This window comes from Idiotropiscis lumnitzeri, chromosome 14 (assembly GCF_059441095.1).
Source record: "Idiotropiscis lumnitzeri isolate Australia: NSW breed Sydney's pygmy pipehorse chromosome 14, RoL_Ilum_1.0, whole genome shotgun sequence".
NCBI lineage: Eukaryota > Metazoa > Chordata > Actinopteri > Syngnathiformes > Syngnathidae > Idiotropiscis > Idiotropiscis lumnitzeri.
In genome coordinates, this window is record NC_142404.1 from 1,499,848 (window position 1) to 1,523,345 (window position 23,498).

Sequence of the window (23,498 nt, forward strand, 5' to 3'; positions counted from 1 at the left end):
AAGTCAGACAGTTTGTTCTATACCACTGCCACGGTAGCGGGTGTTTCCCTGACAGCAATGATTGACAGCGGCTCTACTGGATGCACAATAAGTGAGTCAGCTGTGGCACGGTTGTTGGAGTTCCACCCGGACATGAAATGTTACTCTGCAGGCGATGTTGTCATTATTGGATGTGGAGGTCATCGGGTTACACCTTCGGCAGTATATGATGTGGAAATGGAGGTGTATGATTTCAAGTTGGCTGTTCCTATGTTTGTGGTGCCTGGACAAACAGACGGGATAATTCTGGGCAGTGATGCCATCAAGAAGATTCTTCAGCTGATGAGGAGGACTGACAGCTGGCATTAAAGTTGTTTTAAATCCGTGCATCTTTCCAACATGAGGTGTGGTTATGATAGCAAAACGGCCATACAAGACAAATGTCGCACTGGTGACCGAAATATCATGTTGGTCTGCAGCAACAGTGCCGACACCGCATGTGGAACTTTTAAGGTGAATGGATGAAAAAGCACTACCGCTGAGCTGCTCTCCACAGCCAGTGACGCTGCTCCAACAGCTCTTACGCAATGAGGAAGTGCACGTGTCACATTATCTCACTTTGAAGAATAATATGCCACTGGTCTTAGTTTATCACCATATTGCTGAGCCAATAATGATGTCATGTATTTGCCTTTGCAATCCACCATTTGAACAAAGGGTTTAGAATAATCTGGCAAGGCCAAGGCCGTACTAGACACGAAGGCCTGTTTTTTTATCACAAAATGCCTGCTCTGCTTCTGTGGTCCACTGCAAAGGCAAAGACATTTTTAAGTTATCTGCATACATAAATTTGGAAAGTGGTGCAACTATTTCTGCATAATTTGGAATCGACGTTCTACAATAATTTGTCAGTCCCAAGAATGACATCGTCTGTTTTTTAGTTGACGGTTTAGGAGCGTGCAGGACAGCCATTTTTCTGTCTTCTAAAATTGTTCTTCCTTTTTCAATAAAATTATGACCTAAATATTTCACTTGTTCTTTCCACAACTGTAATTTGTTTTTATTTACCTTGTGACCTTCTTTAGCCAAATGACACAATAACACAACAGTGTCTGTTTTACTGTTTTATTTCCCCATGTTGGAAGTCAGTGGTTCAGCTAGGGTGACTAAACTGACCTCCAGTCCCTGAACAGGCCGACAAATACTCTGTTTTAGGTAACTCCCAAGCTTCTACCACAAGTGGCGGGGAATCCTTGCCTCTGCTTCCCAGACAGTTGTCAGTTGATTTTCCTATTCCAAAATGAGGTTGCAAGCCTCCATGCACACTTTTACATTCACACTACGATTTTCAAACGCGCGTAGAACACTGTCGTCCTTTATCAGTTTTCTATCTCTGTCTCTTGACGTAACATTGACTAGCATTCTTACTCCATAAGGAGTCAGGCAGCCCCACCAAGGCCCTTTCCTCAGTGTCAATGAGCAAAATACATCACACATCTAGAGGTGGGTGTATGTGCACCTGTGGGTGTATTGTGACCCTCAGTGTGAGTTTAAGCCTAGACCAACCGGTAGAGGGGGAGGTCTCCAGTTTATCCCCACTCCGAGTCCAATCCCTGATTGTGGAAACCAGCAGAGCAAAGACAGCAATGTCACTCGAATCGTCCGTGTGCGCCTTTGTTACAGATATGTCTAGTCTCCGGGTTTGGCATTAAATCTAGAATGCATCCCGGCGGGTCCACCGTACAGAATGAAGTGGGCCCCTTGAAGACAAAGTACATCACTTGTACTATGCTTGGACCACACCGGAACAGAGCTTCAGTATAGGTGTAAAATATTTGCTTGTAGGACTGATTTTCAGGAGTCGATAACCGCTGCAGTGTTCCCAGTTAGAACACAATATTGTCCAGATGAGGAATAATCAAACCAGTTTGGTCCATGTAATCTTTAATTTGGTTAGATATGGATGTGTGTGTGGTTTCTGTAGAACAAATAAAAGAAAACATGAGCGGATGCAATGGAAAGCCTCGTCGACACAACATTAAGTTGCCGCAGTCATAACCATAACAAATAAAAAAACAGCACAAGCAACATTAACAAATCGCGATCCCACAAGAAAAGGATATTTTATGTTGACTCACTTACATGCTCATGCACGCACACCTTGTGGTTGGATGACTTCGGAGAGAATAACTGTTATGATGACTTTTGTCTGTTAGTTATTGTGGGCCCTAAAATAGGTGGCTAAAAACATGCCCAACTAAAATTCAATTATATGAACAGGCGAGCCACCAGAGGGTGCTACAACGGCATACTAGAAGCCAACCTGACCTTTTTAACAATAGGACTCATCCGGTCCTGGGGTCTTATTGTACCGTACTGCCATGTGTAAATTTTCAACCAACATTGTGTCATGTTCCACTATGAGATATTTCTTTACCAATCGAACAATGTGTTCTGCTGTTCGAGTTACATCCGCCAAGCGAAACTCTAAACTCCACCAATAATATGGCACATCCTCAGCCTCTGTGACCATAATAGAAACGCAGTCTAGGGGTCAGTGTATTACTTTGAATACCCCTCTATTTGTGGGAACAATGGCTAGCTCCATTTGAAGCATATCTGTTCGTCCTAACAGATTATGTGGGCATTTTGCCATCATCAAAACCTGACTAGCGGAAGCTACCTCCCTATTCTGGCTCCATTCCAAATTGACCACTTAACTCAGGGGAACTCTCGTTTCCTCCCCACTCGCCCCTGTCATTACTACCAGACGCTTTGATTTTGGGACATTGGCTGTCTCCCGAATGACAGATCTTTCCGCACCTGAATCTGCGAGACACATCATAGGCTTATTTACATAAACCAAAGTTTCCGGTCTTACTGTTGAGCGTATATTTTCTCCAGCCAACTGAGCCTCTATTTGATCCTGACTACAACAATCATCTAACATACAACTTTCCCCATTTCCTTCATCTACCTGGTCTGTGCCTCGTCATGCCTGACTGTTATCTCTCTCCCTATATTCCCGGGTGAAATGCCCCTGCTTATAACAAATAAAGCAAAGTCCTTTCCTCCTTGCCTCCTCCCGCCTCTCTTTGCTATCATGATCCCTGTCCCATCTCCTTCCTCTGTTTCTCTGACTTTATTGTGCTCCCCTATCCTTTTCCCTCCAGTATCTGCGTACTTTAGGACCCTGCTTCCTCCAATCTGTACGCATTATGTACGTTTCCGCCCCTTCTCGCAGCTGAATTTTGTGCGCCTTTTTCTTTATTTTGTCTTTCATTACTTTTTCTGCATGTATCGCATTGTCCATAAATTCATCAATTGAGGCCATAGGCAGTGTTACCATATTTTGTTCTATCCATGACCGTATTTGTGGCTTCAGGCCAAATAGAATTGCTTGTTTGAATTGCTGATTGAAGGAACCGTTAGGGTGCCCATCCTCATTGATACCACTATTTGTTTTGAACAGTGGGTACAGCGTAGCTCTATATTCCTGTACTGTTATTTTTATTACCCGCTTACGTCCCCTTCCTTGTGTCTCATCATCCTCAGCACGAGCTATATTGATTCCACTCTGACCCACCCCCTCCCTTCTCCGTACCACCTCATGCCAGACTCTGGCCTGTCGCAATTGCTTCCCTGGTGTATCACAAGTACGCTGTTTTTGTCGATCATGAATAGAGAGATTTCTTAACAATTCTCCCGTTTCCTTTACCCCAGCTGATTCTGGATCAAATTGATAGCGTTCTTTCCATTTTCCTAAATATTTTGTACTCCCAGGGAACTTATGTTCCATCTATTTTTTTATATCGGGTGATTTCGACCTACTATTAGGTCTGGCTCCCCTTTTACTGCTCGCTTTTTTCATCATCCGTTTGTTAGTAGTCACACAAAAAAGAATGAAAGATTGTCTGGAGAAATGCTACGTGCCCATTCACTTTCCCTGATGTCAACCTTTTGCCTTTTGACCTAGAGTCTCTGGCGGACATCAGCTTGGTGTTTAAATTTCACAGAACGTGAACAGTTTTAGATCTCCTTCAAATACTTTCCAAGAGCACACTACCACATTAGTATGTTCTCACATAATCAGTCAATTGTTAGTACGTCCCTCACAGGCCTGGTCAATTCACTGATTCATTTGTTCGGAAGGCACGTTATCCGAACTGTCCGGAAGGCACGTTATCCGGACCACACCATTAAAACGACTGATTTCCCACATACAGAAGTTATGTTATCTGCAGTATTGTCCTCTTGACCAAACAGTTAAGCAGTTAAGTCTCATACTGAAAACCGTCTAGGCGTCATGGTACCAAAATATTTCATAAAATTTACCCCTGGCAGTCGGTGTTGTCCCTTCTGGTTCAGTCGGATGGTGACCGGGCCGCGCGTCGGGATGTTCCAGCGAGACTGGTCTCAAGATGAGGGTTTTAAATATCCTATTTGCTGTACACAGTCTTCCTCCAGCCGCCACTGCTACTTCCGCTCGACCCAGCCACCATATCCGGCGCGAAGGACCACTTTGAAATGTCACGGGAGAATCACATCAAATGTGGTGGAGTGACCCTCGTCATGACAAGTAGGAAATTCAGAGACAATAGACACGGATACCAAGTGGCAAGAATCTGGCCAGGAGAAATGAAACCCCAGTGATCTGGTCGGATCTCTGAAGCTTACTCCACTCCCCGGACCTTTTATTGAGAATCACAGGTTATATCACAATATTACGATCAGTACAGAAATCGATACAGGTTTACACAACAGTATCAAAGGTATGTTTATTCTGGTCACAGCTGTTGTTTATCCTGCCCACATCCGCACCCCTTTCATGTTTATTTAGAGTGGAGTTTGTTCGGTTGCCTTGACCTCGGGTGGCTATGTTCTGTTCCCAGAATTGTTAGTTAATGTGTGAACCAAGATTAGGAACAAAACCTATACCATATAGTTAATGTTGTGCAGTGTGATATTAAACTTATCTCTACATCACATTTGTTAACATAATTGTTCCTATAATATTCTTCACAACGAGTCCCTCATTGGCCTGTTGGCATTATGTCCCATCATGTTTTGGAGAATAACAACATTGTCAGCCACAATGAATTTGTGGACTGCTTGAGGAGAGACCTCACTGATATATATATATATATATATATATATATATATATATATATATATATCATATATATATATATATATCATATATGCACACACATACACAATACAGTTTATATATCAGAAATCAGATGTCCTGGCGGGTATATCGATGCTGTGCCTCAGCTGGTGCCAATAAGAACAAGCAAACACTAATAAAAAGCAACTGGGAGGGAGAGCCGTTAGCTGCTGCGTCTATGCGCGCCGCCATCTTGAAAAAAAGAAAAAAAATATAGCATATAACGTTAGTAAACATATTCTTTATTTAAACAGTTTTTTCCAGATAATCTTGCATTACAACACGATTTACCTGCGACTCCATTTTCTAATTTTTAAGACGACAAACCGCCTTGGAGAGACACTTTCACTCATCAAGTTTCCGCTCATCGAGGTACCCGTGATATTCGAGGTCGCGCCAAGCTTCACATACCCTTCTCCGGCATTGTGTATCACGTACTGTTAATGTTAATGTGACTGACCCACCGCTGTTTGAGTTGTCACAAAAGCGAAACTGGGACTGTCAATGACATGACAATGACAGTGACTATGTAACTCAGCTTCGCCCCTCAATAAGCTTTATGGTTAAATAAAGGTCATATAAATAAATTAGTTTGGTAATTTAATGCCCATTATTTTAATCATTCAAACTCAAAGGGACAAATGTGTGCAAAGAAATAAAACGTCAAACTTCCTATATCAACCCTCAACAAAACTTCTGGAGTCTTAATATTCTCAATATGCATTTCACTGTCTGAGACTATCTGTGTATGCACAACGTTGAGAAGGTGTTTCAAGAGCAGAAGAGTTATTTGTTTCAACACGTTGGTTGTGAGTCATACTTCCTGTCAGGCAGTGTTCGGCATAACGGTCAGCCAGAGGCAGCGTGCATCTTCCTCATTCTTGTAAGTTAGAATTTGTTGTTCTCATCAATTATTTACAGATTATTGGTGTTTAAAAGATGCTATTCATTGAGTATTATTTAAGTCACATATGTCTGATTATCAAATGCAAAAGCTTGAGGATGTTGAGTGAAGTAAATGCAGAGAAATTAGATTTACAATTATTTTGTTTGAATAAAAACATAACAGTGCCATTCTATAACGGTTATTACTGCAATGGAGTATGAATAGTGCTTAATTGATATCTGCATTGTTCACGTCTTTTGTGTGAATTTAAACTTATCGCCAAATAATACAACAGAGCTACGTAATTATTCCAAATAATAGCATGTGTAGTAATTCTCAAAGGCAGTATATTTAAAGATAATATATATATATATATATATATTATATATATATATTATATATATATATATATGTATGTATATATATATATATATATATGTATGTATATATATATATAAAAATAAAAGCTTCGTTTAAATTTTTTACATTTCTAAGAAGTATGCTGGATCTTTGGGTTGTTCTATCATATATATATATATATATATACATATATATATATATATATATATATATATATATATATATATATATATATATATACATATAAACAGTGCAATTTAATTTGGAAAATATTCTAGAACATGATTACAAAATGTGATAGAACAACCCAAAGATCCAGCATACTTCTTAGAAATGTAAAAAATGGAAACGAAGCTTTTATTTTAAGAAATTACATTGAATGTCAATTGATGGGGAAAAATAGAAAAGAAAATTGCCATGTGATTGGCTCAGGCTGTTAGGCTCCAAGAATGCTATGCAATACTCTTTTTGTCCTATTTTTATTTCTTTTTGGGATATGAATGGCATGAGAGATGCATGTTTTCTGTTAATTGTGTTTCTTTCTTTCATTGTTTGCTTGTATGCTGTTCAGTTAGTTTTGGTTTGACAGTGACAGCAGCGAGCTCGCGTGTGGTAGTGAGCTCGCATGTGGTAGTGTGCCGCGCCCAGTGTATTTGCTAAATACCCAGTGTAGTTGCTAAATACAACTGACGCTGTGCCCTTTCATACGGCGCGTCTTTTGGCCACGAAAATATGGTAGCCTTTGCAGACCTTGCTGATCATTTGAATCTGGTGTGTTGCAGGACACTGACCCGCAAGGAACAGGATTGTGGAAAACCTGGTTTGCAGTCTTCTTTATCTACCGGACAAAATATCAGTTCCAATAGTTATACAAAAAAAGAAATCTTACTCATACTGATATTTATCAAAGGTAGTGATCTGCCACTAAACTTTCGAAATATTTAATATTGTTGCTGGCACTATATAGTTAAAAATCCTCATTACACGTTTTTACCAGCTAAAGTATGGTAGCAAATTTTGCATTTTCCTTTTAAAGTGTCAAAACCATTACATAAATGAATCCCCGATTTAGAATAAAAAAGGTAACTTAAAAGTAACTTGATCTTGAGTAACTAGTTACTGTACAAACACAGTAATATTGTAAATAAACCTATTACTTTTACATGAAAGTAACTTGTAATATTAAATATATTACATTTTGGAAGTAACCAGCCCAACACTGCTTACCAGAGATAGCCAAATTGCCTACACAAAGCTGTCTTATATTGTATTGAATTGTATTGTATGGTATAAGTACAAAATATTTGCATTATTATAGACCTATTATTACTTAGCTATTATCCACACTAGTTATTGCTTTTATTGTGCTTTGCTTTAACACAATAACAATATCAAGTAGTTCAATTTAACAATATCAACTGTATTACCCTAAAAAAAACATTTTGTTGAATTTACTTAATTTAACTTCAAGTGGCTGCACAAAATAAGATCTGTATCCAGATATATTTTTTAAGTAGATTTATAGTTAAAATTGAGTCAATTGCACACATCATGTTTTTCAGCATAGCTTTGTAGACTGACAAGGATGAAATCACTGTCGGTGCCATGACGTCAAAATGTTTTTTTTTCTGTTTATTGCGCAGCATTGGTTAAAATGAGTCTGAGACATGGTTTAAGTTTGATGTCTACACTGCCAGAATAACGGTGTCAAATTTGTACCTTGACATGTTCAATGGTTTCTCACTGGGTGTTTCTCAGTTCAGAAAGTGTGGTCCAGTAATGTGACATGAGAGCCCAAAAATAAACATTCAAAACCAGGTCAAAATGACACATGGTTTAATTCAAACCTTACTGCAGTGTGCTCTGAATAAATATAGTTCACTCACCTCTTTGTTTGCAAGAGATTGTTTAATGTTGTTGTCTACTCCATTGTGTCAGATAGGAGCATTTGGTAACTGGGCCCCAAGCACTGAGCACGCTAGTAAAATAAATGTTTTTAATCAAATGGTAATGCGTTGCATTCCAATCAATCCCCAAATTTCAATACTTACTGCAGAAATAATATAAACAACATGACCGATATTTGTGCTGTTGTTTGAGTGCGAATGTATTTTGAGTGGTATAAAATAACAATCGCTCCCACTTCCTCTTGTGACATCCCGACACCCCCATGTAATTAAAAGCACTTTCTCCACTTAAAATGCATAATTTCAAATACAGCTGTTACCATTAAACTGGCAGAATGTCAGTGCAACACAATACCGTTTGAGTACATGATATGATAATACGTTGCCAGATAACAGTTGTTTAGGTCTGTATACTATATATTATACTTCTACCAGAATGACTTTAGTAAGTTAAGCTGGTGTCATGATCCGCGTCGGGCATGACAGGTTTTTGTTATTGTTTTTGTGTGCATGCTGTTGTGTTTTTGTTTTGATCAGCTGAGTAGGGGCGTTTCCCCTCAGCACCTCGTCCTCACCAGTCACGCACCTGCTCACCGTTAACGATCACACACCTGATCCCCATCTGCTCCCCTGATTACCGGACTATTTAAGCATCCCATGCCATCAACCCAGTGTCGGGTCATTGTCCCTTGTTGTTCCCTGTTGCTCCGTTACGGACTGTCACGACCGCTCTTTAATCTCGTTCATGCTCTTGTTCTCGCCCCCGCTCTTGCTCCCGCTCTTGTCCCTAGTTTTTGTCACCGTCTTTGTTCCTCGGTTTTTTTTATCTGTTTAGTCACGTTTAGTTCGACTTTGTTATTTTGCACCCTGCCACATTGTTTGTCATTATTTTTGGTCCCTTAATAAATTCCCTTAACTTCACCTTCTCCTGCTTCCTCGCATTTTGGGTCCACCTCCTCCTCGCCGACCGGCGAACCCTGACAGCTGGAAGTTCAATAGGTTCCATGTAAAATACAATAGTAACAATTTATTAATTTATTTTCATACTCTACAACGACTGAGTAATCTAAAGTGGGGTCCGTATTATTGGGAACGCGCATTCAGTAAAATAGACCAATAAATTATTGTTGCATCCGATGCAGGTATAACATATATTGCATAGTGAATGCTAATCATTTGTTCGTGTCTGTTGTGCCTCCAATATAACGCTTAAAATGGCCATTGTCCACCATTCAGAGTTAATTTGGAACGTCCATTATCCAACAACTATTTGTACCGCTTGTCCTCACGAGGGTTGCGTGGGGTGCTGGAGCCTATCCCAGCTATCTTCGGGCTGTAGGCGGGGGACACCCTGAACTGGTTGCCAGCCAATTGCAGGGTACACAGTTAAACAACAATGCGAGCTCACACTCACGTCTAGGGGCAATTTAGAGTGTTCAATCAACCTGCCCTGCATGTTTTTGGAATGTGGGAGGAAACCAGAGTACCCGGAGGAAACATGCAAACTCCACACAGAAAGGCTGAAGCCGGAATCGAACACATGACCTCTGCACTGTGAGGCCTTCGTGCTAACCAGTCGGGCCACCTTGTTGCATAATTTGGAACGTACAATTGGTAATTTGTACCATTTTTTTTTTCAAATGAATATCTTTGTATGAAGGTAGTGAAGCTGTTCAAGTGTAATAAATATTAAATTAATGAATCTTTATTGTATTTATTTCACTCGCGTGCTCAGTGCTTGTTGCCCAAGTACGAAACACTCCAAGATGACACACTGTAGTAGACATTCAACAACATCTTGTGAACAAAGGGCTGAGTAAACCATTTTTATTTATTCAGAGCACACTGCAAGGTTTTAATCAAACCATATATCATTCTGACCTGGTTTTGAACAAGTTTATTTTTGTCTGTGATGTATTCGATTTATTTGTTTGGACAGTAATTCATTTCATATTATTTTTGATAGGACATGAATCATCATTTGCACTTTGTCCTACTTTCCATATTGGTGTCAGTGGCTCCAAATGGTAAGTCTTTGTTTTCAAAATGATTAAAATCTGTTGAAGTTCAATTATTGTTATTAATCTTGATTATTTATTAGTGAAACTGGCCTTATGATGACATTTTTTGTAACGTTCATGTAGTAATGCATTGATTTTTGTCATGACCCGCGTCGGGCATGTCAGTGTTTGTGTTGTTATTTTCTTCCCTCCTTCCTGCCATGTGCTTTCTGTTATTGTTTTGTCAGCTGTGATAGCGTTTCCCCTCAGCACTCGTCCTCACCAGCCACGCACCTGTTCCCCGTTACCCTCATCACGCACCTGATTTCCATCTGCTCCCCTAATTACTCGGACTACTTAAACCTCCCAGACCGTCAACGCAGTGTCGGGTCATTGTTCCTTCTTGCCGCTACCTACGGACTGTCACGACCACGTCTTGTTCCTGTTCTTGCTCTTGTCCTCGTTCCCGCTCTTGCTCCCGCTCACGCTCTCGTTCATGCCCCTAGCTCTGGTCACCTCTTCCCGTCCCTTTTCGTACCTCCCGCTTAGTTTGTTCCCGTCTCGTCGTGTTCTTTGTCCTTGTTCCAATTTAGTCACGTTTAGTTTGCCTTGTTATTTTGCACCCTGCCACGTTGTTTGTCTTGTTTGATCCAGTTAATAAATTCCCTTAACCCTATCCACCTCCCTGCCTCCTCGCCTATTGGGTCCACCTCCTCCTTGCCATAAGGCAATCCTGACAGAATGACCCGACCTAAAAAGGACCCAACGAGGGGCGTCATGGACGCCGCCGCACAGACAACCGCCCTCATCAGCCTGCCGACCAGCCCCGTACCTCGTCTTCGTTTCACGGTAACCCCCTCGACTTCCTCCCCGTCATTCCTCCACACCGTATCCGTATCATAGATCCCGATTACGACGACAATTTTGATCACCAGGCCAACTCACCTCCTCACGTTTTTGTTGATTATGATTTAGCAGAAGATTTTGAGCACTATGCCCCTCACGTGTTGGTGGATTCGGATCACGACGACGCTTTTGAGCACCATGCCCCCTCACCCACTGACTTCCTACTAGTTGCCGACACCATTGATGATTCTGAGCACTATGCCCGCGCGTTTTTGTTGACTCGGATCACGAGTACGACGCCGACTACATCTACGCCCTCTTAGACGCCCAGCGCAACCCGGACTCAGTTAGGACCAGTCACTTTCTTCCCCCCGAACCATTCCTGACACCTTTTTCGTTTGAGTGTTTCAAGACTACCTCCCACTCCACCTCGCGCGCTTCACGTCCCAAATCTCGGAAGTCACGGTCGCGTCGCACACCTCGTTCACCAGCCCCAGTAACCTTGGTCCCTCGTGTTCCCCATTCCCCTGGTTCCCTATGGCGGCAGGCTGATAGGGATCAGCGCCCCCGGTTCGGCTGTGCCCGGACCGACTGCTGTCCCGGCTCTCCGTCAGCTGCTGAGCCCTGTCCCGGCTCCACGCCAGCTGCTGAGCCCGGTCACGGCTCCCCGCCAGCTGCTGAGCCCTGCCACGGCTCCCTGCCAGCTGCTGAGTCCCGTCCCGGCTCCTTGCCAGCTGCAGCGTCCCGGCTCCCCGCCAGCTGCTGAGCCCCGTCCCGGCTCCCCGCTAGCTGTTGTGCCCCGTTCCGGCTCCCCGCCAGCTGCTGAGCCCCGTCCCGGCTCCCCGCCAGCTGCTGAGCCCCGTCCCGGCTCCTAACCAGCTGCTGAGCCCCGTCCCGGCTCCTCCCCAGCTGCTGAGCCCCGTCCCGGCTCCTCGCCAGCTGCTGAGCCCCGTCCCGGCTCCTCGCCAGCTGCTGAGCCCTGTCCCGGCTCCTCCCCAGCTGCTGAGCCCCGTCCCGGCTCCTCCCCAGCTGCTGAGCCCCGTCCCGGCTCCTCGCCAGCTGCTGAGCCCCGTCCCGGCTCCTCGCCAGCTGCTGAGCCCCGTCCCGGCTCCTCGCCAGCTGCTGAGCCCTGTCCCGGCTCCTCGCCAGCTGCTGAGCCCCGTCCCGGCTCCTCGCCAGCTGCTGAGCCCCGTCCCGGTTTCCCCCGAGCTGCTGGGGCCCGTTCTGGCCTCCCGAAAGCTGCTGACCCCCGTTCCGGTGCCCCGCCAGCTGCTGAGCCCCATCCCGGCTCCCCGCCAGCTGCTGAGCCCCGTCCCGGCTCCCCGCAAGCTGCTGAGCCCCGTCCCGGCTCCCCGCCAGCTGCTGAGCCCCGTCCCGGCTCCTAACCAGCTGCTGAGCCCCGTCCCGGCTCCTCCCCAGCTGCTGAGCCCCGTCCCGGCTCCTCGCCAGCTGCTGAGCCCCGTCCCGGCTCCTCGCCAGCTGCTGAGCCCTGTCCCGGCTCCTCCCCAGCTGCTGAGCCCCGTCCCGGCTCCTCCCCAGCTGCTGAGCCCCGTCCCGGCTCCTCGCCAGCTGCTGAGCCCCGTCCCGGCTCCTCGCCAGCTGCTGAGCCCCGTCCCGGCTCCTCGCCAGCTGCTGACCCCCGTTCCGGTGCCCCGCCAGCTGCTGAGCCCCATCCCGGCTCCCCGCCAGCTGCTGAGCCCCGTCCCGGCTCCCCGCAAGCTGCTGAGCCCCGTCCCGGCTCCCCGCAAGCTGCTGAGCCCCGTCCCGGCTCCCCGCCAGCTGCTGAGCCCCGTTCCGGCTCCCCGCCAGCTGATGAGCCCCGTTCCGGCTCCCCGCAAGCGGATAAGTCCCGTTCCGGCTCCCCGCCAGCTGATAAGCCCCGCCCCGGTTCCCCCCCGAGCTGCTGGGGCCCGTTCTGGCCTCCCGAGAGCTGCTGACCCCCGTTCCGGCGCCTCGCCAGCGCTTCAAATCCCTGTTCCGGCGGAGCACGTCCTGCGTCCGCCACAAGTCCCTGTTCCGGCGGAGCACGTTCTGCGTCCGCCACCAGTCCCGGTTGCGGCGGAGCACGCCATGCGTCCGCCACCAGTCCCTGTTCCGGCGGAGCACGCCCTGCGTCCGCCACCAGTCCCTGTTCCGGCGGAGCACGCCCTGCGTCCGCCACCAGTCCCTGTTCCGGCGGAGCACGCCATGCGTCCGCCACCAGTCGCTTTTCCGGCGGAGCACGCCATGCGTCCGCCACAAGTCCCTGTTCCGGCGGAGCACGCCCTGCGTCCGCCACCAGTCCCTGTTCCGGCGGAGCACGCCCTGCGTCCGCTACCGGTCCCTGTTCCGGCGGAGCACGCCATGCGTCCGCCACAAGTCCCTGTTCCGGCGGAGCACGTCCTGCGTCCGCCACCAGTCCTTGTTCCGGCGGAGCACGCCCTGCGTCCGCCACAAGTCCCTGTTCCGGCGGCGCCCGAGGACACGCCGTCGCTTCCCGTCGTTGCCTCGGCGGTGCTCGACGATCCGCCGTCACCTCTCGCCTCTGGCCCGGCGGTGCCAGAGGAGCCACCGCCACTCCTCGCCTCTGTCTTGGCGACTTCGGACGATCCGCCACTGCCCCCGGTTCCTCCCTCAGCGGCGCCCGATGGAAAGCCGCCGCTCCCGGTTCCGGCGCCCGCAGCGGACGACGTTCCGCCATCGCCCCACGTTCCTGCACCGGCGGTGCCAGACGAACCACCGCTACTTCTCGCCTCTGTGTCGGCGGCGTTCGACGACCGGCCGCCGCTCCACGTTCCTGTCTCGGCGGGGCTCGACGACCGGCCGCCGCTCCACGTTCCTGTCTCGGCGGGGTTCGACGACCGGCCGCCGCTCCACGTTCCTGTCTCGGCGGGGTTCGACGACCAGCCGCCGCTCCACGTTCCTGTCTCGGCGGGGTTAGACAAACAGCCGTCGCTCCACGTTCCTGTCTAGGCGGGGCTCGACGACCGGCCGCCGCCCCAAGTGCCTGCCTCGACGGCGGTCGACGACCCACCGCCGCGTCTCGTCCCTGCTCCGGCAGCGTCCGGCGCTCAACCGGGCCTCGTCTCCGTCTCGGCGGCGTCCGACGTCCCGCCGTCGCTCCAAGTTCCTGCCTCGGCTGCGCCCGCCTCAACACCGGTCCAAGCTCCGTCCTCTGCGGCACCCAACGTCCCGCCGCCGCCTCTCGTCTCAGCCCCATCAGCGGACTCCATGTGGCGTTCGGGTCGTCCCGGACGTCCGCCTGAATGGCCCCAATGGGACGCACTGGTCTGGCCACCCGCACGGCCCCCTGAAGGGCCACGAAAGGACTCGCTGGTCTGGCCTCCCGGGCATCCGCCAGACCGGCCTCGATCACGGGTCGTTGACCCACCTCCCGACCCCTTCCGCCCACCCTCGTTTTTGGACATAGTTTTTCTTTTTGTTATTTTTTTTTTGGGGACGTCTGGAATCCGTCCCTTGAGGGGGGGGTACTGTCATGACCCGCGTCGGGCATGTCAGTGTTTGTGTTGTTATTTTCTTCCCTCCTTCCTGCCATGTGCTTTCTGTTATTGTTTTGTCAGCTGTGATAGCGTTTCCCCTCAGCACTCGTCCTCACCAGCCACGCACCTGTTCCACGTTACCCTCATCACGCACCTGATTTCCATCTGCTCCCCTAATTACTCGGACTACTTAAACCTCCCAGACCGACAACGCAGTGTCGGGTCATTGTTCCTTCTTGCCGCTACCTACGGACTGTCACGACCACGTCTTGTTCCTGTTCTTGCTCTTGTCCTCGTTCCCGCTCTTGCTCCCGCTCTCGTTCATGCCCCCAGCTCTGGTCACCTCTTCCCGTCCCTTTTCGTACCTCCCGCTTAGTTTGTTCCCGTCTCGTCGTGTTCTTTGTCCTTGTTCCAATTTAGTCACGTTTAGTTTGCCTTGTTATTTTGCACCTCTTGTTTGATCCAGTTAATAAATTCCCTTAACCCTATCCACCTCCCTGCCTCCTCCCCTATTGGGTCCACCTCCTCCTTGCCATAAGGCAATCCTGACAATTTTTTTCTTTTTAAATCAATAATTTAAAAAAATTAAATGCAATGGCCTGTTTTGTGCATTTGGTTCCTCCTTCCCCCGCCATTTCATCTCACCTGCCCCGAATGCAATTGCATTTTACTTGCAGAGATGGGCATTTTGCCCCAGAGATGGAACGGTCTGTCTGTCCGTCCTGAACGGACACCCATTTTTGGGACAGATGGAGGATGAGAAATATTTTAAAAAGGACGGACTACGCAAGGGCGGAAGTTCGTTTCGGCCGTCCCTTTAACCATCCCAAACTGGCTCAAGTACTGTGTGTATAGAATTCAAGTATTTACAGTCAGAGCAGAATGAAATCTTGTAATGCTGTGCTGTTGCGATTACGATGTGTGAGCACACATTGTGATGGGCATTATACAGCAGGGTCTTTGCCACAGCTACTTGGTGTAGTGCACCAAATAAGCATAGATGGCCAATTTACCCTATTTTGCCAGTATGTCCCCAATCTTCTGTCCGCGACCTGGGCACCTCTCCGTCCTTACACTTGCATCCATATTCATAAAAAGAATTGGCCTCAGTAGCCCTCCGTCTTCATCCTTTTAAGGTGCTTCCGTCCTTGCATTTAACCCTCTGCCACCTACTCCCACCCCCTGTGCGCAAAAAAAAGGGTCCACTATGACAACAGGCTAACGGCAGAGGTTTAATAATTTGCTACAAAACAGCTGATTAAAAGCCACACTAGCTAAACGTAGCCATTGAAACAGAATTGTACTTGGCTTAGCTGTTATAGTGTGGAGCTCACAAAGCAGTGTGGGACATTTGCACTTTTATTATTGTACGCAACAGAATAAGCTTACATTTACTTATTTTCATACAATGACGAGGTGTATGCAGGTCAACATGTTATTGTGGATGACGGTGTCACAAGTCAAACTAAAATTATTATACAACACACAAACTGAATAGCATCTTCACAAATAATGAAACCATAAAATAAAAATTGAAGAAATATAATTGACACAAAACATGCATTTTAAATGTTATTTACACTCCTTAGTGCCGCTCAGCATGCTGGGAGCTTGTTGTCACACATTGACTGATGCGTTCTGACCGGGGTCGCAATGTAGAGATGGCTGTATTTTTTCCAACTTTATCCATTTACTCAAAATAAACATAAAATGCTTATTTTGGCACTCAATTGCTTCTTCACGCAGCCCTGCGTGTGGGTGCGTGTGTCTGTGTGTGTGTGTGCGTGTGTGCAAGAGAGAGAGAGAGAGAGTGAGAGTGCGAGAGAGAGAGGTTATGTGCTCCCTCTTCCGAGCTCCAGTTAGGAGGCAAGCAGCAGCATTTTGAACCTCCTGGAGAGGCTTGAGTGAGGACTGGCGAACTCCAAAATATAGTGCATTCCAATAATCTAACCAATATGTAACAAAGGCATAGATTACTGTTTCACTGTGCTGCTGAGAAAGAAAGGGCTTTACCTTGGCCAGTTGCCTGAGATGAAAGAAGCTGGATCTAACAACTGTACAGATTTGCTGGTCCAATTCAAAATCACTGTCCAATTTAAAACCCAAGTTTGAGACTGTTGGCTTCACATAAGACACCAGAGGTCCCAGGTCAACAGAGTGGAATATAGAAGGGCCACTGAGGCCGAACAGCAAAACATGTTTTCTTTCATTTGAAATGTAAGAAATTTAGTGACGTTCAGAGATTTCCTAGAGACAAAAGTGGTCTTAAGTCTTTTGCTCAACGGGACATAGATATGACTGTCATCTGCATAGCATCCATCCATCCATTATCTGTTCCGCTTGTCCTCACAAGGTTTGCAGCTGTACTGGAGCCTATCCCAGCTGTCTTCAGTCAGTAGGCAGGGCACACCCTGAACTGGTTGCCAGGCAATCGCAGGGCACACAAAGACAAACAACCGTCCGTGTTCACACTCACGCCTAGAGACAATCTAGAGCAGGGGTCTCAGATTCATTTTACCTGGGGGCCGCTGGGGGCAGAGTCTGGGTGAGGTTGGGCCGCATCAGGATTTACACAAGAAAAGCGCTGATAAAACATTACACTGTTATCAAATATCTTTATTTTTAACACAAAATCATGAATTAAAGACATGAAAAAATGAATAAAATTATAAATAAAGCAGTAATAAATAAATAAATTGATGATTGAAGAAACTACAGATGTACTGACTGACTAGCTGATGAGAAAAAATGACAATTTTTTTATTCAGTTTCAAATGCCTGTTTTACCAGTTCTTTTTTTAAACTTTAACTATCTGGACAGGAATGAAACATTGAACATGAACTGTTTTGAACATGGGTTCTCTTGCCTACATCTTGCTGGTAGAGGTCTGGCAGCGCTTGTTCTCACATAGATGAGCTACATTTGCCTTGAGGGAGGAAGCAGTAGAGACCCTCAGTACAGCTTGAAGATGCTCATCAGTAAGTCTGGACCTGTACTTGGACTTATTGTAGTTCAATGTCGCGAAGAGCTTCTCACACAAGTATGTGCTCCCAAAAAGGCACATGGTCTGCTTGAACATTTGGGAAAGTTCAGGGAAGTTGGGGGGGAACTCTCTCAAAAATTGCCCAAGCTTGTCTGCTTCTCCACTCACCTCCCTGAAATTAGCTTTGATTACAGCATTGCATTGCAGGTCAATGAGCTCCATTTGAAGTACAGGGGGAGCATCTTGCACATCAAAGGAGAAAGGGTCTGCAAACATTAGAAATGTGGCTCTGTGCGTCTTGAAGTCTGCAAATCTGTGATCAAATTCTTCTTGTAGCCTCAAAATGGCCTCAACATACTTATCACCACTGAATGGTGTGCCTGCATCCACGAGTGCCTTCCATGCTGGGAAATGGCAAAGGTTTGTTTGAGAGAGCTGGGCTTTCCACCACATGAGTTTCGTGCAGAATGCTCTGACATTGTCATAGGCAGCACTGACAAGTTGCCCCTGGCCTTGTAGCTTCTTGTTTAGTACATTGAGCTTATGTGTAATGTCAACAAAGAAGGCTAAGTCCATGAGACATTTGGGATCACTTAGCACAGGAACAGCCACGCCGTCCTTCTCCATGAAGTCTTTTACTTCTGCTCTCAACTCAAAAAATCTCTTCAAAACGTTTCCTCTGCTGAGCCAACGTACATCAGTGAAGTAGAGCACATCCTCATATTCTGAGTCAATTTCCTCTAAAAAAGCACGAAACATCCTGTGCTTTAAGCCTCTGGATCTGATTTGGTTGATGCATTTCACAACGATAGACATCACATTGTCAAACTTCAGGCATTTGCTGCAAAGGGCCTGCTGATGGATAATGCAGTGCAGAGCTATGGCCTCCCCCACACCCTCCTCTTCCAGTTTTTTTTTAACAAGTGCTACCAGTCCATTCTTCCTCCCTGACATTGATGGGGCTCCATCGGTTGTTATTCCAGCAAAGCTCTTCCATTGCAAACCAGCAATCTTAATGGCATCACACAGCTGGTGAAATATTTCCTTTGCAGTCGTCTGGCCATGCATTGGCATTACTGTGAGCAACTCCTCAATCAATTCAAAGTTATCATCAATACCACGGACATTATTGCTAGTTGGGCAGTGTCTGTGATGTCTGTGGTCGCATCAAGAGCCACCGAATAGGCACTGAAACATTTTGCTTTCTCACACAGTTGATAATAAATGTCACTTGACAGGTCAGAAATGCGCTCTGCCACAGTGTTGGCAGAAAGGCTGATGTTGTTGAACTGACCTTTCTTTTCTGGGCAGACAATATGTGCAGCCTGTAACATGCACTTTTTGACAAATTCACCTTCTGTGATTGGCTTTCCTGCTTTTGTAATCATCTCGCGAACGATGTAGCTAGCTTCAGCTGCTGCAGAACACTCTTTTTTGCTTTCTTAAAGAAATCCTGTTGCTTCAGTAGATGTGTTTTAAGACTGGCAAAGTGGTTGGCTCTCTCATCTCCCTGGTATTTTTTGTACTCCTCACCATGTCTAGTTGTATAATGACGTTTCAAATTGTATTCCTTGTGCACCGCAACTTTTTCATTACAAATAACACTCTGTACTCAACAAAGAAATATTGTACTCCCCATTTTTCCTGAAATTGTCTGTGCTCACCGCTGACCTTTCTTTTCACTGCAGGCTTTGAAAGAGACATATTTGGGGCTCTGTAAAATATGACTCCACTTGGAGTCAGTCTCGGTCACCACACAGGCCTTTCTCTGCCCCTCGAGCTTTTAACTTTCGGTTGCGCGGGGCTGTGGTGCATGCGCACTTTTGCTTTCCTGTTAGGTAGCTAACAGATTACTGACAGATTACCTACTGACACATTAACTATCACTGATGCATTTTGTAAATACAAGATTTTAAAAGTACATGTGGTCACTCCCACCATTACGGACATTGATATTTATATTTAAGTAGGCTTCATGTTGGAAGTACTTGAATTGATTTTTCTTGAATGTACATTATGCGTTCGAAGCAAGACACTTATTAATCTAATATACTGTCCAAATGCTGAGTAAGGATAAGGACAGATCAGCAACTAAAAATGGCAATTTTGCAAATTCATTTTGGGAAATTATATTAGGCAGAAAGCATGACAATTTATTTTTATACATCACCCAGCTACGCAAGTAATGACACCCAGTTAAAAGGAGCTATGCTTGATTTGTTTCATATTGTTGCTCGGAAAATTTAAGTGTTTTGTCATTTTTATCCATGTGATAATTGACATTTCAAAAGTATTTTTTTTTTTTAAACCTTTCAGTTGATTGTAATCTTACCGGCAAGTTCCTGTTTTACACAGTATTATGACAGTTTTCCTCTCCCAAAGTTCTGAAACATCATTTGAAATTGACTCTGGTTTAAAATCTGGAAGATATCAATGCATCAGAAAAAAATGGACCACATTTGAACCTTCAAGAACAGTTTCCAGTTTTGAGTGACCCCATCTCATTGGAAAATCATGGATAGCTCCTTTAAAATCACAAAAAAACACATTGCCATTTGAAAATGTGAAGGAATGGAGATTGTTTGTAAATGACGTTTATTGAATCACAGTATAATAGAAAGGGTAATTAATATATCACTGCGAGGGTAGAGAAAGTCTTCAATAGCTTCCCCTCCAGACACTCAAAGCTGGACGCATCCATCTCCACTTTCCTCCTCCAAATCTGGTCATGGTTTGGACTTGACGAGATTTTCTTCCTAAACACATTTGAATACAGTTAACACATTAATGCAGACATACTTTTAATTATATTACTTATGCTGCGTGTGCACCAAAATATGAAAAGACGTGCAAATGGTAAATGCCTCACCACGGTTTAACATAAACCAATATTCTATACAGCTTCAATCATTAAGATAAATTACAATCACCTCGATAGTATGTTAAGGGCTTCAAAATCTCACGTGAGGCAATTGGAGCCCTGCAAAACTTTGGCCGAGAACCACCTATTTCCATTCGGGTGCAGTTCACGAGGACTCCCGTGAAACTGGCCAAACGGAAGCAGGGAAAAGCCGTCCTCATGTAAGAGACGGGGTTGTTTTATGAGTCCAAAACAGAAAACTAGCCGTCGGGATTTCTTCAGAAGGGTATATTTCTCGCATAATATCGCGCCAGAAATAAAAATGAAAGCCGAAATAATCACAGAAACTTACCTCGAGGATACAGACGTGGTTTCGCTGCTGCCGTCTTCATTCTACAGACACATGCTCTTACGGCCCTGGGCTAGGGCCCACCTACAAGGCCACACCCTTTGTGTAATGCAGTAACTCTTCCACTCTTTCGTTGTAAAGTCAATGGACTTGTGCCTTATCGCTGGCCTGGTTTCCTGCTCATTCCCCATTGGTGGACTGCTTCCCCGCTCGTTCCCCATTGGTGGACTGCTTTCCCGCTCGTTCCCCGTTGGTGGACTGCGTTCCTGCTCGTTACTCATGGGCGTCCCAATCAACGAGCTCCACCTGTGCAGCTGAGGCCAATAAAAGGACCTCGGTTCTGCTGCTCACGGCGGCTGGGATTTTAGAGTTCAGTTCGCCTCGCTTGCGCTCGTTGTGTCTCTTGTTTGGACTTTTGGAAATTTTGGAGACACTTGCTTTTGTTATTCATACACATTTGTAAACTTGGGTTCATACCTTTTGGTTAAGATCATTTGTTTAAAACCTACCTCTTTTCTTTACTAAAAATTAATTGTAAACTCTCTCCACACCATTTAACAGCTTGGTCTATGTTACTTCCCTTCTTCCCTAGCAGAGCCGGTCGTAACACATGCGTGTTGGCGACTCGAGAAAACAACAAAGAACCGATGGGCTCCACTGAGACGCATGCGCATAGGTCAACCGACAGACACAACGGCTTCTTCTCTGAGCGAGGCAGCCCGGCCAATGTCCCGCCCTCGAGGCATATACCTCACAGTGATTAGTTAATTTAGTGCCACACGCAACAAGTGTAAATCTTGAGGGCCGCACTTATATTAATATTTCATATTAAGAGGGGGCCACAGTTGGCCCGCGGGCTGCGTGCCTGAGACCCGTGATCTAGAGTGTTCAATCAACCTGCCATGAATATTTTTGGAATGTGGGAGGAAACCGGACTGCCTGGAGAAAACCCAGGCAGGCACGGGGAGAACATGCAAACTCCACACAGGAAGGCCGGAGCTGAATCGATCATGCGACTTATGCACTGTGAGGCCATTGTGCTAACCAGTCATCTTCCGTGCCGTATATCCGCATAGCAATGGAATGAAATTGCATGATTTCGTAGGATTCAACAACAAATATAGTGAAAACAGCAAGGGCCCCAAAACAGAATCATGGGGTACACCATATGACAGAGGGGCAGAGCGGGAATACCAAGGCTAACACACAAAGTTCTAAGTAAAGACCTGGTGTTAAACGAGCCAGAAAAATACTGTGTTCCACCATATCGATCGCTGCAGTTAAAATCCAACAAAACAAGACACACATTGTCTTAAGTGTAATTTGCCAGGAGGATCTCTGTTATGTTCAACAACCTAGAACATTTTCCTATTTCAACAGACAAGGAAGAAAGACATGAGTCTTTTTCTTTTCACTTTGTCTTTTTCACTCACGAGGAGAATGGACAAAGAGGTGCTTATAGTTACAAATCTCCAACCCGCTCTAATGCAAACTCCACTGAGCCCTCTTTTAATTGGGGAAGTTCCCAGGTACATAATGTTTTTTGCGCTAAGGAATTAAGAGGGGGAAGCAGCGTTAACATGTCAAACATACCAGACATGGCAGAAAAGCACACAATAATGGCAGTCGTAAACTGACTATTAATATAATTAAACACTCATAACAAGGCTGACTCTGTCCAAACTAGAGGGCATGTCCCTTAGGAGGGCATGTACATGATAAAAAGCCTTAGTTAGATTTAAAAATGCCAAATACAGGGGCTGGTACTGCTCACAGAATTTTTCTTGCAATTTTCAGATTATTTTGGTGGTGCGATACGATAGTCGGAAGCAGACTTGTGTCTCAGTCAGGATCTTTACAAATATCAGTTTAAGATGGGTGGTTAAGATCCGTGCTAATATCTTGCTGGCAAATGCTAACAAGGATATTCCATGATAGTTACCACATTCCAATCAACCACAGTTAAGTTTGTAATTGCTGATGAGTTTCGCATCTTTAAAGTCACATGGCACCTTTTCATAGGCTCCGAATTTGACTAAGAGTTCGTGAAGCTTGTGTTGGATCAAGTTGCCTCTGTGTTTGTGAACCTCTGCTGCGATTCCATTAGGGCCAGGTGCTGTATTGTTTTTCATGGCCTTGATGCAGACATGAATTCTCCAAGTGATAGTATCCAAGCAAGAGTGTCTTGCAGAAATCATATAACACTTCTGTCGACAGTGTCCTTAAGATTCAAGAGTAAATATACCACTGCCACAAAGACATTCAATCTGCATGTTGAGATTACGTTGTATGAATCATTGCTTAGTTTGAATGGAGTAAATATGTATGTACAACACATCAAATAAATTAAACCATGTAGAAAACACATACCTATGCTCTCCAGTATTTACAGGTTTGAAACATCATGCCATTAGGTTCGTTGCCACTTTCTTCTTGTGAAAGCGTTTCTATTTATGATTCTTTTCCGCAGTTTCCACAAAAACACAATGTACTCTTCGTTTTGAAGCCAGGGGAAGTTACCAAACCACTGTGATTTACAGTTATTTACTTATAGTTTCAGTATGTCCCTGTGACATGGCTATTTTACCGTGTCACTCATCCAGTTTGGTTTTTTTTCTCAGTGGTGGCAATTCAATGTTGTTTTTGGCAAGGACATTGTTTTTTGGTGCAGAAACTGA

At 45.6% G+C, this 23,498-nt stretch overlaps 1 protein-coding gene across 4 annotated transcripts in view; it reads left to right on the plus strand.

Annotated features, from left to right (window-relative positions):
• Positions 1-5,396: 5,396 nt before the first annotated feature.
• Positions 5,397-23,498, plus strand: part of itgb2 (integrin, beta 2) — a 122,869-nt gene continuing 104,767 nt past the window's right edge. The window contains exons 1-3 of one of the 4 annotated variants that reach the window (XM_088314957.1): positions 5,397-6,032; positions 7,178-7,305; positions 10,269-10,329. In XM_088314957.1, the coding sequence (XP_088171083.1) occupies positions 10,272-10,329 (58 nt within the window). In that variant the 5' untranslated portion in view covers positions 5,397-6,032; positions 7,178-7,305; positions 10,269-10,271. The remainder of the gene's footprint in view (positions 6,033-7,177; positions 7,306-10,268; positions 10,330-23,498) is intronic. The other 3 variants (XM_088314956.1, XM_088314954.1, XM_088314955.1) reach the window with 3 other exon arrangements.